General features: G+C 41.2%; 1 protein-coding gene across 1 annotated transcript; it reads left to right on the top strand.

Moving 5' to 3' along the window:
• Positions 1-14,663: 14,663 nt before the first annotated feature.
• LOC119410625 (late histone H2A.2.2-like) lies at positions 14,664-15,270 on the top strand. The gene is made up of 2 exons (XM_037677511.1): positions 14,664-14,712; positions 14,812-15,270. Exon 2 carries the CDS (start codon positions 14,823-14,825, stop codon positions 15,210-15,212), a length of 390 nt encoding a protein of 129 aa, XP_037533439.1. The 5' UTR covers positions 14,664-14,712; positions 14,812-14,822; the 3' UTR covers positions 15,213-15,270.
• The last annotated feature ends 633 nt before the right edge of the window (positions 15,271-15,903 follow it).

Consider the following 15,903-nt stretch of genomic DNA (forward strand, 5'->3'; position numbering starts at 1 on the left):
AATTTGGGGTTCAAAGGCGTTAAAAAAATAAACAAGTTGTTTAAACACAGCAGTGATCCACGTTGTCTTGGCCTTGCCTAGGCCAGCCACTGGTGCAAACCTAAGAATTTAGAAAAATCAACTGAACTGTGCCTTACGCTCTCTAGCTCCATCTTTTATCACTTATCAGTGGTAGGATTGTGGAGGCAACAGGTCCATAGAAGAAATCCAGACATCTGTCTCCCCAGCAACACTTTCCAGCTCCTAGAGGATGCCAAGGTGTTCCCAAGCCAGAGAGGATATATCATCCTTTCAGAGAAATCTGAGCTTGCCCTAAGGTTTTCTCTTAGTGATATGTGCCCAGAAATTTTCCAAAGGTGTCCAGGAGGCATCCTGCTCAGATGCCCAATTCATCTCAACTGACTCCTTTCGATGTGAAGGAGCAGAGGCTTCTAGATGGTGGAGATCCTAAACTTATTGCTAAGGCTGAGCCTGACCACCTTTTGAAGGAAGCTAAGTTTGGCCGCTTGTATCTGGGATCCTATTTATCTCATGATTCATACCTCAGGATCATACATGAGGATTAAATGTAGACTGACCAGTAAATCAAGAGCTTTACCTTTCAACTCATCCAAGGGCGGTCCTAGCATGTTTGGTGCTCAGGGCAAGCAACCCCTCTGGTGCTGTCCCTCCCCTAGCCCACATCACCCAACTCTCCTCCATCTTCAGGGACACGAACACACGGCTACACCATGACATATCATTTAGATTACCATGGACAATCACACAGATCGTACCTCTGACACACTCAAAATATTTTTTACTGTTTTATTTTTTTTAATTGAAATGAAAGAAACTAGAATAAAACTATAAACACAGAGAGTTAGAAACATAAATACTGTACACCATGAATTTAAAAGTATACAATACAAAAAATAAATACTGCAGAAAACAACCCCAATTAAAATAAGGCATTTCTAAATTGCACCAACAGAAGAACACTTAAGAAAATCTGTGTGCAACATTTGCACTATTAAGACACAAATTTCACTGCACAACTGTCAAGGAAGGTCTGAACCTTTTTTGAATAAGACAATGTACACTGCTGCACTTCAAGAAACAAATTAAACTGCACAACTGTCATGTAAAGCCTTACCCTTCTTTCAGTAAGTAAATATACTCCATTACCTTTCAAACAAGAAACACAAATTAAACTGCACAACTGAACACTTGTTGCACAATGCTGCTAACTGTTATGCAACCACCCTCTACACACACACACACACACACACACACACACACCTGAAGATTTCTGCTGGGAGGAGGAAGAGGCAAATGGGGAGACACATTTGTGGCTGAGGTGGATTGTTCTCTTCCTGAGGCTCCAGAACCATTGCTGAAGAGGCCTGTGTGGCAGAGGAGGTGGACGGCTCCTCATCCTGGCCTGTGGCAGAGGGTGCCCCAAAATAGAATTCAGAAGGGCCCCTGAATGTACATTGAAATACCACACATAAAACATCTGATACATCAAACATCAATTGTATCATTTTCAAACATTCATAAATCTATGTCTCACAATGGTTATCTAATAGGCTATAAAACCATTGTCTAATTCAATACTGAGTAATGACACCAGAGTAACCTGATGCATGCTCAATAATCCAGGTAGAAAAATCTAAAAAAGTTAAATCTGGTACTCTGGACATTTAAAAAAACAAAACAAAGCAAATCAACAAAAAAAATGTAGAAACGTTTCGTCTCTCATCCAAGAGACTTCCTCAGTCTGAGGTGTATTCAGCTCAGTCTCTTAAATAACACCTTCTCAGAGTGGATCAACCAGTTTTGCTGCTGACAACCAAAACCAGCTGATCACATGCTCAAGAAGGACCATCAGCCTAACAATGGATCATTAGCACACTGATGGCTGTTTACTGTTCACAGAGGGCTGAGTGATACAATCACAGCATTGTAAGAGGGGGACATTTGAACCCGGAGGCCTCCACCCCTGTTTAATGATGGACGGTTTCTTTTCACAAAGATGGCCTCCTTTACTCCTCTCTCAAACCATCGTTCCTCTCTGTCCAGGATGTGAACATCTTCATCCTTGAAAGAGTGACCGCTGGCCTGGAGATGAGTGTAGACCGCAGAGTCCTGGCCTGATGGTGTTGATCTTCTGTGCTGGGCCATCCTTTTGGCCAGTGGCTGTTTTGTTTCCCCGATGTAAGACTGATCACAGCCCTCCTGACACTGAACAGCATACACAACATTACTCTGTTTGTGCCGGGGGACTGGATCTTTGGGATGAACCAGTCTTTGCCGTAATGTATTTTGGGGTTTAAAAGTCACTGGGACGTTATGTTTAGAAAATAAACGTCTCAGTTTCTCTGATACCCCCTCAACATACGGAATGACCACTGGTCTGGGTCTGGGTTCCTCCTTTTCACCTGTTGGCTGACTGGAGTCCTGTTTGGGTTTCTTCTCTGCTTTCAGGAAGGCCCAGTTAGGATATCCACATTGCTCTAGAGCCTGTCTTGTGTAGGATTTCTCCTTCTGCCTGGCTCCTGAGCTAGTGGGGATGCTGTCTGCTCTGTGATACAGAGTCCTGATGACTCCTAACTTGTGCTCCAAAGGGTGATGGGAGTCAAACTGCAAATACTGGTCTGTGTGGGTGGGTTTGTGGTACACCTCAGTTTGCAAATGTCCTCTATCAGAGACTGAGACCTCACAGTCCAAGAAAGCCAACCTGCCATTTTTTACATCTTCTCGTGTGAACTTGATGTATTTATCCACAGAGTTGATGTGGTCAGTGAAATGTTGGACTTCCTGAGATTTAATTTTAACCCAGGTGTCGTCAACATACCTGAACCAATGACTTGGTGGTGTCCCTGAAAAGGACGTCAAGGCTCTCTTTTCTACCTCCTCCATGTACAGGTTGGCAACAATAGGAGAAACTGGAGACCCCATAGCACACCCATGTTTCTGCCTATAATATTGCTCCCCATATGTGAAGTAGGTTGACTGCAGGCACAGTTTCAAGAGTTGATACAGTTGTTCTGTAGAAAGTGTGGTCCTGCTGCTCAGCGTGGTGTCTGATTTTAATTTTAAACTGACCACCTCTACTACATCATCAACAGGAATGCACGTAAAGAGTGATGTGACATCAAGAGACCATTGTTTCATCAGTCTCCATGATGACATCCCTCACCTTATCCACAAAGTCCATGGTGTTCTGTATGTGGTGTTCTGAGCTGCCAACTAAAGGGATGAGTACAGACGCCAGATATTTGGAAACATTGTAAGTGTGTATTGAATGACGTGACATTTCCACAAATTCCTCAAGATTGTTTTCTTCAAGGATTATTTGTTTGTTTTTGTGATTGTTGATCTATTTATTAAATGAAATGCTGACAACAAAACATAACGAGGGTGAAGAAACTCAGGAAGCTAAATGTTGTAGTTTTTGTGTCTGTCTTTAGCATTTCCAATGAAATATTTAGATATTTTCTGAACCAATCAGTTTCATATGTTTATGTTGGCTAAAACAAGCCATAAATTTCTAAGTGCAAACTTGCTAGTTACTGTGAAAATAATTAGAAAAATTCTGGGAAACCTCCTGCTCGGTGAGCCAGATTGTGCAGATGGTCTCGTAAAGAAAGGGATATTGCCTGGGAAAAAGCTATAACAAACATTGTTTTTATAACAAAATCCAGACATCATTATTATTAAATGGTCTGCAACCGCCACGCCAGGACTGTGTCTTTCCACCCTTCTTTTTTCATGTCTGTCGACCTCTGTCAGGTGGGAGTGTGACCAGTCTGAGGGCACAAGAAACCACTGCCAGAACTGTCACTTCCTACATGGTGGTTCTCAGGGAAATGGGAGGGCTGGGAACAGGAAACTCCTCTAAACACATCACAGACAGACGGAAATGAATATTTAAAGAAATGAAGTGTGCGAATGCCTCTTTGGGTGAGCGCGTGCATTAGATGATGAGGTACCGAGGGTGTAAGGAGGAGAGAGACAGGACAGGAAAAGGCTCCGATTTTATTTTATTTTTTTAATCTGAAGAAAAAGATCCAAGTTGAAAACAAGCTACAGCTGAGAAGAAAAAGAGGAAAGCGAAGAACACCAGATGGAAGAATTAAAAAGTAGAGAGGACTGGGAGTTTTGCACAGGTGGGATGGACGGATGGGTGGCTGAGCAGGATGATGGAAAATCTTTTGTCCTTCATTTTTCTTCCTTCCTCAAATGACGTGGCAGAAGATCTGAGGGCTTTTGGTCACTCCACAAATGTAGGTGCTCAGTGCCAGATACAATTCTGACCCAATTTTAAATCTCATCCTGTATTTTCTCTCTTTCTCTCTCTCTTTTATTTAAAGAAGTGTTTTTCTAATTATTGAGAAACTTGTGTGAACATATAATGGCCAAAACCAAAGGAGGAGAAAAGGTTCATTTTTCACACTTTGGTTCTTTTCTCTGATATTTTTATTAGTCTGTATCTTCCACCATCTGCCCCAAACAAACAAACAAACAAACAACTTTTTTTTTTTGACAAGTTTGTATGGAATTTGAAATGATTTTAAGTAATTCATTCTCAGTTTTTTTACCCATTTACTGTTATGAGGCACCATTCAGCGACACGTTCATCAAGAGGATGGAAACTGCAGGATTCCTGGGTTTTCTCGGCCACACTCACTCTCTCCACAGCTGCACCAATCAACCACCTCTCACCACCTGCCGCTGATTGAGAAGACTGCTCTGATGATGTAGAAAAGCTCCTGCCAGACGTTCTACCAGTGGGACATTTCCTGCCATTGGTAATTTATGGACAGCTGACTAACCTGTTTCTCACTAAGTACTAACCTCTTGTGATCTTCTCCAGGGACGTCCTGTTTGTTTGAGTCTTTCCCAAGACCTCCTCGTTCCTTCGTAGCTCTCCTGTGGATCAACGTTGTCCCTTCAACTACAAAACCACAGACACTGATACAACCTGCTCCTCTCTACACCCTTACCTCCTCCGGATCTTCTACTCCTCCATGATAACCCTGGACTTTGTCTCGTTCTCCTCCCTGGCTTCTCCTACAAATTATAACAGTAAGAAAATGTCCTCTACTGTTACTTAAACCATTGGTGCAAAATCTCTGAGTGAACCAAGATACTCGCCTTGTCCTTTTTTCCCTTCCAGCACCGAGGCTGCTGCACCTGTAAATAAATCACTTACTTTTGTACGCCTGGCTCTGTCTTCCTTCTTAGTGTGCTAACTTGGGGTCGACATTAACTCTACACATGATAGAAACTTGTCCAGTGATCCAAAGAGCCAGCTCTAATAGAATTTTAATTTGGGGGCTTCAGATTTTCTATCCTGTGGACACATTAGACTGGTTTGAGGGCATTCAACCAGCAACACTTGACGTGAGCTCAAAATGCAGTAGCTGCAACTAGGCCTGTCACGATAAATAATTTTGCTAGGTGATTTAATAGTGTCAGAAATTATTGCAATAAACAATAATATCTATTGAAATTTGACAATCAGTAATGTCAAATTTAAGAAGAAAAGTTTACGATTTGCGTGTAGCACTTTTTTCGACCACCAGATAGCAGGAAGACTGTCTGAACCAAAGGATGGATAGGGAGGGTGCAAGCAGCGTGTCTAAGAAAAATGTGAGGGAGGCCCCTTGACATGACATGGGCTGTCTCTCTTCGGTTTTCAAAATGGCGGACAGTGTCGTTTGAGCTCTTTAGCATAGCATTTTTCAAACAGCTTTCGACAAGACAGAGGCTTTTTCCCGAGGTCGGCCTGTTAGCTTAGCTCGTAGCTTAGCTTCTCAGCTTAGATGCTTTTAACGATCCAAAAACGCAATGTTTGGATCGTTAAAATGGATTTTAAAGAGAAAGGGAGGGGTCAGTGAAGAGCAATGGAGTTGAGGTTTTTGTCCAGTAGAAAGCGAGAGACACAAAACGATAAAGATGATGAATGAAAATGAGGTCGATAATTTTCATTTATCATGCGAATAATCGTGACAGGCCTAGCTGCAGCAAAACCTTCTGTGTTGTGGAGATATTTTGTTTAAATCCATTTGGAGCAAGACTGAAAGGACCAGAACAGAAAACTAAGAAGGATAGACAAAAAACATGGACATTCTTGCCAACATGGGAGGAACTGTTTTTTTTTTTTTTTAAACCTTTCTGTGGAGAGTGCAAAAGTTAACATGCCAATTGCACACTCCCTCAAAACTTGCAATATCTGTCATTGTGCTGCATAATAAAGCTGCACATTTTAGAATGACCTTTTTTTGTGGTCAGCCTAAGGAACACCTGTGCAATAATAATGCTGTCTAATCAGCATCTTAATACGCCACACCTGTGAGGTGGATTACCTCGGCAAAAGGGGAAGTGCTCACCAACACAAATTTATACAAATTTTGTGAACATTATTTGAGAGAAAAAGGCCTGTTGTACACAAAGTCTTAGCTCTTTGAGTTCAGCTCATGAAAAATTAGCAAAAACAAGTGTTGCGTTTATTTTTGTTCAATATATTTTACTGTATTAAGTTTTTCATATGTTAAATGTCTTGTGCAAATGCTTATGTGTTAAATTACATCACTACAGCATAAAAATATTACATTTAATCTTGTAAGTATGGCTTTCAGATTTTTTTTTGTTTATTCAAAATTATGACTTTTTTTTATTGATTTAATTTCCTCTGCTTTCACTGAGGAAATCTGAGACTCAAACTGCAACCAGAAGAAGAAAGTTAGAATAAACCACAAAACCAACATGTGTATTTTTAAACCATTATCTTCTGGCCCATGATGTTCAACACAGTTCAAATGGATTCACTTCTAAGTCGTTCTCCGTGAGAAGGATCAGCTGTTTTATCTGCATGTCAGTAATGATTGATCTAGAGCAAGATCTGAGCCGTGCATCAAAGACGAGGAAGGAACTGTCTGAGGAAGTAACCTGTAAAAATGAATGTACCGATAAGTAAATATGGAAATAAGAAATTATGGAAGTAAGTATGGAAGTAAATAATTATGGAAGTAATTATGAAAGGAAGAAAGTATGTCAGGCATGGATGGATGAATGGATGGATGGATAATGGTTTTACCTTGATCCTAAAAGCAGAAACTGGAAAAAAGCTGCCCTGAATTTCATCTAATTACCTAATTTCATAATCTAAATCAACTCCATGAGTGGCACTACAAGTGTCTTTGGAAGATTTATTTTCTAAATACCAATTTATGATAGCTAGATTATTGTTTAATGGATTGGCAAAACACTTCAAACCATAAACTAGCACTCCTTAAGGAAATGCATATTGCCCATAGACTTGCACAAACCAGTTTTAAACCTGGTGTCAAAACCTCATGTGATTTAGCAACACTCTGTGTTGAAAATAAACCTCAGCTACTAGCATACCATCTATAAACTAATCTGTATATCTGACAGAGCTACAACTTTCTCGTGTTTACTAAGGATTAGCTGCCATTAGCTGCAATAGCCAATTTGAATCCAGTTGATTCAAATCTGTCCAGTGGTCCATGTACTATTTTGCCAACAGACAGACAAAGTTGACTCCAAGAGTCTCAGCTACTATCTCATCAAATTTTAGCTCTAAGTCTGTAAAATTGCCTGAGTTACTGTATAGCTATTTCTGGTGGCCATCTCGAATAGGACTGACTTCAAAATTTAATCAGATTTTCATTAAAGGGTAACCTTCTGAGGGTTGCATGGTGGCACAGTTGGTAGTGCTGTTGCCTTTCAATGAGGAGATTGCCGGTTCAAATCCCAGCCTGGGACTTTTCTGGGTGGAGTTTTCATGTCATCTTTGAACATACTTTCCTTAACATCCTTATCTTTGTCCTTTCTGGGATCCTCCCCCAGAAAATTTTGAATAAATGTGATTTCCTGCATTTTAGTGTATTTTAACGGGTTGTTAAATATCTACATTTACCTACATTTGTAAACACTCTGCTTCTGTCAAGCATCATCGCCCCTTACTTGACAGTTCCGAGCCCGACACAGTCCCTCGTTGTTGTCCGACTCCAGATGTGAAACCTCCAGGTGGCTGCCTGTGGGCTCCTGCCCGCGCATGACTGCCTGGTTAGCTCGGCATTCACCCCCACCACTCTTAGGGGCAGAGATTTTTTAAGAGTAAATGCAGAAATGCTACTTGAAGGGGCAGCTCATATGTGATATTAAGAAGCTCGTAAGGGGCTGTTGTGTTTAAAATTAGTGTTTGTATTTTTTTTTCCATTTACATCCAAAATAAATTTTTGTCATGCAAGGCAGTCATATTTGTTCAGAACTTTATTATTAGTAAGCCTGAGAGTTACCGGATGCAAACAAACAGTTACCAGAACACACCCTGTCAAAATAAGAGAGTTCCTGTATCCTGTTCCATCAGAATCCAGCTCAAATTAAGCCCTGCCTGCGACCCAAAAAGGAAGAAGCGGATGGATGGATGAATTACTTTCTGAGAGTTGCCTTAAAATGTGGCCAGTGGTTCATTTCGCGAACACACAGACCAATGCATACACCAGCAATTACACTGTCACCCACCTTTCTATATACAGAGTTCACCCTATGAATATGTTTAGCTCCTAAAATAGCTTCCTTTTATAAAAGTCTGTTAAGTAGAAGTGAATTAAGATGGTTTCAGAAGCAGTTGTGGAAAAACAATCACAACCTCACAGGCATTTTTCTCAGGAGGCAACAGACTAGCGGGCATTTTTATCTGAGGTTGCTTAGCGTCTGGTTGCAACTCAGAAATAGTGGGAGTCCGGTTCTCTGGGTGAGACTCCAAAACTACACTGACCCAGAAACACTGGGACAAGCAGCTCATTTCCATAATGACCAAAGCTGCTTATCTGATCCAGTTACAAGTAAACAGCTGTTCTGATAAATACTTATTTTGGCTTACTAAGACAGTTACACACACACTGAGATGTTTCCTTTATGGTCTCCCCTCTTGCTGAATACACCATGCACCTGTCTCAGAAACGCACATAAGTGAGGTGTAAAAGTTCACGCTGTAGTGGGAAATATATGTGGTGACTTGCACAAAGATTTTTGTGGTTCATTTAAATATATCCTAAATTTTTTTCTTTGACGTACATATACAAGTTTTTTTTTTTAAAAAGGTACAAAGATCGCTGTATCTAAATCTCACAAATGCTAGTTTGGCACTGTAATTGGTTGATAAATACAGCCACAAACTTGCACAAAACCTGGTAAAAGGTGCACGAAAGCTTCAGTAAATATTTCTCTCCAAGAGCCTCGTTGCACATGGCATTTCTGTGTATCCATAAGGTTTTATGATTAAAGTGGAACCACTCAAAGCTTGACTCACTGTCCAGTTTCGGTGAAAATGACTCAATAATTCACTTTTTATTAACTTCAGACTGTAAGAAGAGCCACACAATCACCTTTTGACAGCTTAGTATTTTGAATGAAAGATGATAATAAAGTGAACAGTCACTGAATCGTTTAGAAAGCAGATTTGAAGATTTGAAAAGTTGCTGCATTTCAAAGATTGAATTATGCCACATCAGGTGCAAGGCTGTAGAATAGTGCAACAAAAAGGAGCTAAAAAAAATCCTGCCGTCTTATTCTTTACCACAATCCAAACAGATTTATATCAAGTCAAAACTTTGTTTGTTTAATAAGCCCACATTACTCGGCACGGTGTACAGTTGTACACATGACAGAAGTAAACAACCCTTGAAGTTTGCAGATGTTTATTCCCTTTAAAAATATTTGGTACCGTCTCCAAGTTTTTGAGGAAAAGGAAACAACAAGACCTCAAAGTAAAAACACAATCCTCCTAAAAGCTATATCTAGGTTTATTGCTCAAAAGAAATGGGCATTTTTACATTTTAGATCAAAAAGTGTGACCTCCTATAACTACAACTTACTTACTATAACTTGCCTTGTTGAAAGACAAAAGCAATATGGTCAGTTTAATAAAAATGGAAATTTATGAGTGTAGCATTTATTTTTATAGAAAATTTTTGACAAATACAAACAAAAGTTGTGAGCAGCCGTGACTTCTGGTTTTGCATTCATGGCTTCCTTTGCTTTTTCTTTCATCTCCTCTCTTTTCTCTCTGCAGCCGACTGGAAACTTCACTGTTAGTAACTACTGTTGCTAATAAATACAGGAGGCCTTCAGCCTTTATCCAGACCAAAATCCTCAGGAGAACTGCATGAAAATCAATGGCTTTCCTCAATGACGGCGGCTGACATGATTAAAAAAATAAAAATAAAAAAACTACAACGTGCGGTCTAATACGGCGCAGTGGTCTCTGCAGAGTGCAAATAAATTCAGTCAGGAAACAGCTCAGCAGCTTGCTTGAGCGTTACACTGATATGCACTAACGGCTGTCGTCCTCGTGTGAAGAGGATGTTGAGAGGTTAAACAGAATCGCATCCAATCGGTCCAAGGACGACCTGCTGGGAAGGTCCCTGCTTAATTTGTCTTCCTGCTGCTTTGCGATTGGCTCGTTGCCACGCTTTAAAGTGAACTCAAACGGTCTTTCTCTTTTTCTTCTCCATCTCTGCACATCAGTACATGGAAGCAGAAGCAAAATAGTTAGAATAAAAGATGTATATCTAAAAAATTGGACAGTGGAGATAATGACAATGCATTGTTTCATTAAAAGCACATGTAAGGGTTTATTATAAATTTATTATTTTCATGCCGTAAATCAGGTTTATGTGATCTGATGTTAAAAAAAACAATCATTTTTTGTTTAGTTTAATATTCCTTGCCTTGACAGAAAATGAGATAAGACTAGATCCCTTTCAAGGCTAAGTTCAGTTAGCTGTGGTGGCCATCTTGAATTGGGTTGACTTCAAAAATAAATCAGATATGCATTCAGTGACTCCTCTCTGAAAGTTTCATTAAGTCCATCCAGTTGTTCTTGAGATATTTTGCTTAAAGACAGGCAAGCACACTCAACTCAAAAAGTCTAGTGAATACTCAAGTATTTCTTCATTTTTCAACTCAATCCTGAGTTTCTGTTGTGTTTGATTCGCCGTCAGTGAATGTTTATAATAAAAGGACTGTTGTAGGGTCATTTTCAGTATAAATAACTCACTTTTGTGGGCTTCATTGCTTCACATGCTGTAAGTGTTGAAGGGTTTTTTAATGAAATTAACATTTGAAGCACTTTATTCTTTATTACTGCTGTTAGACCAGCTAACACAGAAAGCAAAAATATATTTAAACAAAACACAGAGGGACCTAAAGAACTTCATTATATTGGCTTATTTATCCCACCCATCCAACTATTCATCCATCTATCCGTCCATTTTCTTTTGTTTGTTCCAAAGTCGGGTCCTGGGGGCAGCAGCTTGAGCAGGGAGGCCCAGACATCTCTTTCCATAGCCACCTCTTCCAGCTCTTCTGGGAGGATTTCAAGTCATTCCCAGGCCAACCGAGAGACAGTCTCTCCAGCGTGTCCAGGGTTTTCCCCGGGGTCTCTTCCTATTTGGTCAAGGCAAAAGCACCTCCCTAGGATGGCACCCAGGGAGCATCCTTACTAGATGCCTGAACCACCTCAAATGACTCCTCTCTGTGGAGGAGCCGTTGTTCTACTGCTAGTCTCTCCCAGATAACTGAACTCACCCTATCTCTTTGGGAGAGTCCAGCTACCTTGCAGAGGAAACTCATTTGAAACATCTGTATCCACAATATAACTCTTTTGCTCACTACCCAAAGTTTGTGGCCATACATTAGGTGAGGGTAGGAACGAGACTGACCGGTAAACAGAGGCTCTTGCATTACAGCTCAGCTCTCTCTTCACCACAACAGAATGGTACAGAGTTCACAATACTTAAGACACTGCACCAGTTCGTCTGTCAGTCTCACGCTCCATTCTTTCTTCAGTTGGGAACAAAGCCCAGAGATACTCAAACTCCTCCACTTGAGGCAGAACCTCACCCTCAACCCAATGAGGGCAATTTACCCTTTTCCAATTGAGGACCATGGCCTCAGATTTGGAGGTGCTGATTTTCATCCCAGCCACTTCACACTTGGCTGCAAACCACTCCAGTGAGAGCTGGAGATCACGGCACACTGACGCCAACAAAACCACATCATCTGCAAAGAGCAGAGAGGGAATCTTGAGGCCGCCGAACCAGACTTCCTCCGCCCCCTGGCTGCACTGAGAAATTCTGTCCTTGAAAGTTAAACAGAATTGGTGACTAAAGGCAGCCCCGGTGGAGTCCAACTACTACCCTGAAGGGGTCCAATTTACTGATGGCATTACAAACCAAACTCTTGCACCGCTTGTATAGATACTGAACAGCCCATAGCAAAGGGTCCATCTGCCAATCCAGTGGCACTGTACCCTATGTCTACACAATGTTGCAAAGGCGTATCAACTAAGACAGCCCCATATCATCCAGCGCCTTAAGGACATTGGGGCAGATCTCATCCACCCCCAGAGCCCCACTGCAGAGCTTTTTAACTATGTTGGCAACCTCAGCCATGGTTAATGAAAAAACAACCCCAAAGTAGCCCAACTCAGCTTCCTCCATGGAAGATGTGCCGGTGGGATTGAGAAGGTATGAGAAGTATTCCTTCCATCCTAACATCACTGGTTGAAGTCAACTGCACCCTCAGCTACCTGATGGTTTGCTAGAAACTCCTCGGAACCGACAGAGATCCAAGGTTTCACCAAACTCCTCCCATATCCAAGCTTTTGCCTCAGCAACAGCCAAAGCTGCGGACCGCTTGGTCCTCCGGTACTCTTCAACTGCCTCCGGAGTCCCACTGGCCAAAAAGGCTGATAGGACTGCTTCTTCAACTTCTTCAACTTAACAGCCTCCCTAACACAGGTTGTCCATCACCAAGTTCAAGGATGACCACCGCAAGAAGCACCGACAACCTTGCGGTCACAGCTCAATGCAGCCACCTCAACAATCGAGGCATGGAACATAGCCCACTCTGACTCAATGTCCCCTGTCTCAGCTGGGGTGCGGTTAAAGTGCGAGTTGAAGATCTTGCTGAGAGGTTCTTCTGCCAGGTGTTCCCAGCAAACCCTCAGTACCCGCTTGGGTCTACCGGTCTGTCCTGCATCTTCCCCCTTCTGATCCAACTCACTACCAGGTGGTGATCAGTTGGCAGCTGAGCTCCTCTCGTCATCCGAGTGTCCAAAACAAATGGCCACAAATCAGATGACACGACTACAAAGTCAATCATTGATCTATGATCTTGGTGCCACGTGCACTTATGTCTGAACATGGTGTTTGTGATGGACCAAGTAGCACAGAAGTCCAACAACAGAACACCACGCGAGTTCAGGTCAGAGAGGCCGTTCCTCCCAGTCATGCCCCTCCAGGTCACACTGTCATTACATTACCCACATGGGCATTGAAGTCCCCCAGCAGAATAAAGGAGTCCCCAGCTGGTGTACCTTCCAGCACCCCTGCCAAAGACTTCAAGAAGGCTGGATACTTTGAAAGTGCATAGGCACAAACAACCATCAGAGTCTGTCCCCACACCCGAATGCGCAGGGAAGCTACCTTCTCATCTACTGGGGAAAACTCCCAACACACACACAGGCATCAAGACGAGGGCTAAGAGTAGACCCACACCAGCTCAGCACCTCTGTTTCTGGTTTATTTACTGACTCTTTAAGTCTGCTTTATCCCCCTCCCCCCAGAAGTTAATTTATTAACTGGTAGGCTGCATGTGAACTTGGGATCAATAAAGCTGTTAATCTGACTGAGGGTGACATTGTGAGACCTTGTTTTGTGATGGTACCAACAAATAACAGGTAAATAACAGAGAAGACTTCCAACGAGACATTTCTATGAAAAACTGTTTCTAAAATTGTTGTGAATAAACACTAAGTAGTAATAAGTAGTGTTTTTTTTCCCCACTATGGGAGTGTGCTGTTTGTGGGACTCGGTTTGTTGGTGTTTCCTCAGATTGAAGAAGTCCTTTGGATGACGGACGAAACGTCTCAGCAAAAAAAGAAACTGTTCAGATGACCGGACTGAACATTGTTGAATTTTATACCTGGATTTTTGAGCATGAACTTTGGTACTAAGTAGCACTCTACAGCATGAAATGAGTGATTGCTGAATATTAATTGTCACTCCTGCGAACACACAGAGCAAGGACAAAATAAAGTCACACAAACTGTGTAAATCTGAAAAGGATCAGTCCTTAAAAAAGCCCAATGAAGTTGAATAAAACAGCAAAAACTTTTACCAGGATGATGCGAGATCTGTGGCCTGTGCTGTCATCTGCTGGTGGGTTTTTTAATACACTGTGCTACCATTTCTCACGTTTGTAACTTTTCTACAGATGTTTAAGTGCATAGAATGTGTCCACTAAAAGTGAAAAATAAATAAAGTTAAAGCATGAGTTCATATCATCAAACAAGATGATGGATCAAACAAGTATTAAAAAAAAGTATACCATCAACTAAAGCACAAGCAGTTTATAATCTGAGTTACATACAGCACTTCCTTTTATGCAGATGAGTTTCTTTTTTTTCTAGATAGCTTTGAATTTTGAGGTTTTATCATATTAAGAGACAAATTACAAATAAAACGTTGACTATTTTTTCTAACTCCTTACGCAGGCTCAGCATTCGATCCAGGTGTCATTAATCAACTGATTAATGGTTGGCTGATATAAAAAGCTGTTTGATTTTTTTTTAATTTAATTTTATTTTTTTAATATCCAGTGACTGTGCTGTGAGCTGATGAGTGGGTTCGTTTTAGAATGTCGTGAATTTAACTGTTTTGGTGCCATGTGGGGATTTAGCTTTCACTGAAACTCGTTTGTTTTACTTTTTTGCTTTTTTTAAAGACAGCCCAAAGATGTCCGGCCGAGAAAAAAGATCTGCTCGCAAACCAAAACCTGCCAGGTCCCAGTCTGCCAGAGCAGAGTTGACTTTCCCAGTAAGCCGCGTCCACAGGCTGTTCAGAAGAGGCAGGTACGCAAAGAGAACTGGCCCCGGTGCTGCAGTGTACCTGGCAGCTGTCCTGGAGTACCTCTGTGCTGAGCTTCTGGAGATGGCAGGAAAAGCCAGCAAGGCCAACAAGAAGCGGCGCATTACTCCACGACACATCCTGTTGGCTGTGAAGAACGATGACGAGTTCAGCCAGCTGCTGGCAGCAGTCACAATCGCCGAGGGTGGTGTGCTCCCCAACAGCCAGTCAAGCCTGCTCCCAAAGGCCAAGGTGTCAAGGAAAGGTGGCTCCTCCTAAAGATGCCCACTCCCAAGTGTTTTAACTAAATTTATACCCAAAACAATAAAGTTTATATTTGTATTTTTCTAAATGTATATTTTGGTTTTGTTACTATGGAGCAAACTCGCAATGTTTCCATTGGGTGTGTCAAGGTATTATTGAACTGTACATATGTAAAATGTTGAAAGTGTAATTCTTAAAAGGCCAAATGTCACATTCCAGAACTAACAGGATCCTGCTGGCGCTGAAGCCATCACATTAATAACTTTAATCAAATCTTCAAAAATGGCAATTTTCTTAAACCTTTTGCATTTTATCCTGATGCATGCTCAATAACAATTGCATTTTGTTTTTTAATTAAAGGGGTTGTACTTGTATAGCACCTTTCGATCTTGTCAAGATGCTCAAAGCTCTTTTCAAAGGCCTTTTGATCGGTTTTCTCACAATTAATTTAAGAACTGCTTGTTTGAAATTTACTCTGCTAAACATTATGGTAAAATTTAAAGAGACATAAATATTAGCAGTTTTTGTGATCTTCCAGAAGCTGTAATGCATCTTTTTTTGGCATTGCTCTCTCACACGCAGGTTTTGGAAGGAGTTTAGCAGGTTTATTAATAAGCATATTTTAAGGGATTTTTCCTTACGTTGGGAAAATGTTTTATTTTGTTTTTCTAGATTTCCAAGAAAGAATACTAAACGTTTTTTTTTT

The sequence above is a fragment of the Nematolebias whitei genome, chromosome 6 (genome assembly GCF_014905685.2).
Source record: "Nematolebias whitei isolate Nwh7 chromosome 6, NemWhi1, whole genome shotgun sequence".
NCBI lineage: Eukaryota > Metazoa > Chordata > Actinopteri > Cyprinodontiformes > Rivulidae > Nematolebias > Nematolebias whitei.

Excerpts from the sequence above, each read along its gene's own strand:
- LOC119410625 (XM_037677511.1), top strand. The coding sequence starts at position 14,823 with ATGTCCGGCCGAGAAAAAAGATCTGCTCGCAAACCAAAACCTGCCAGG.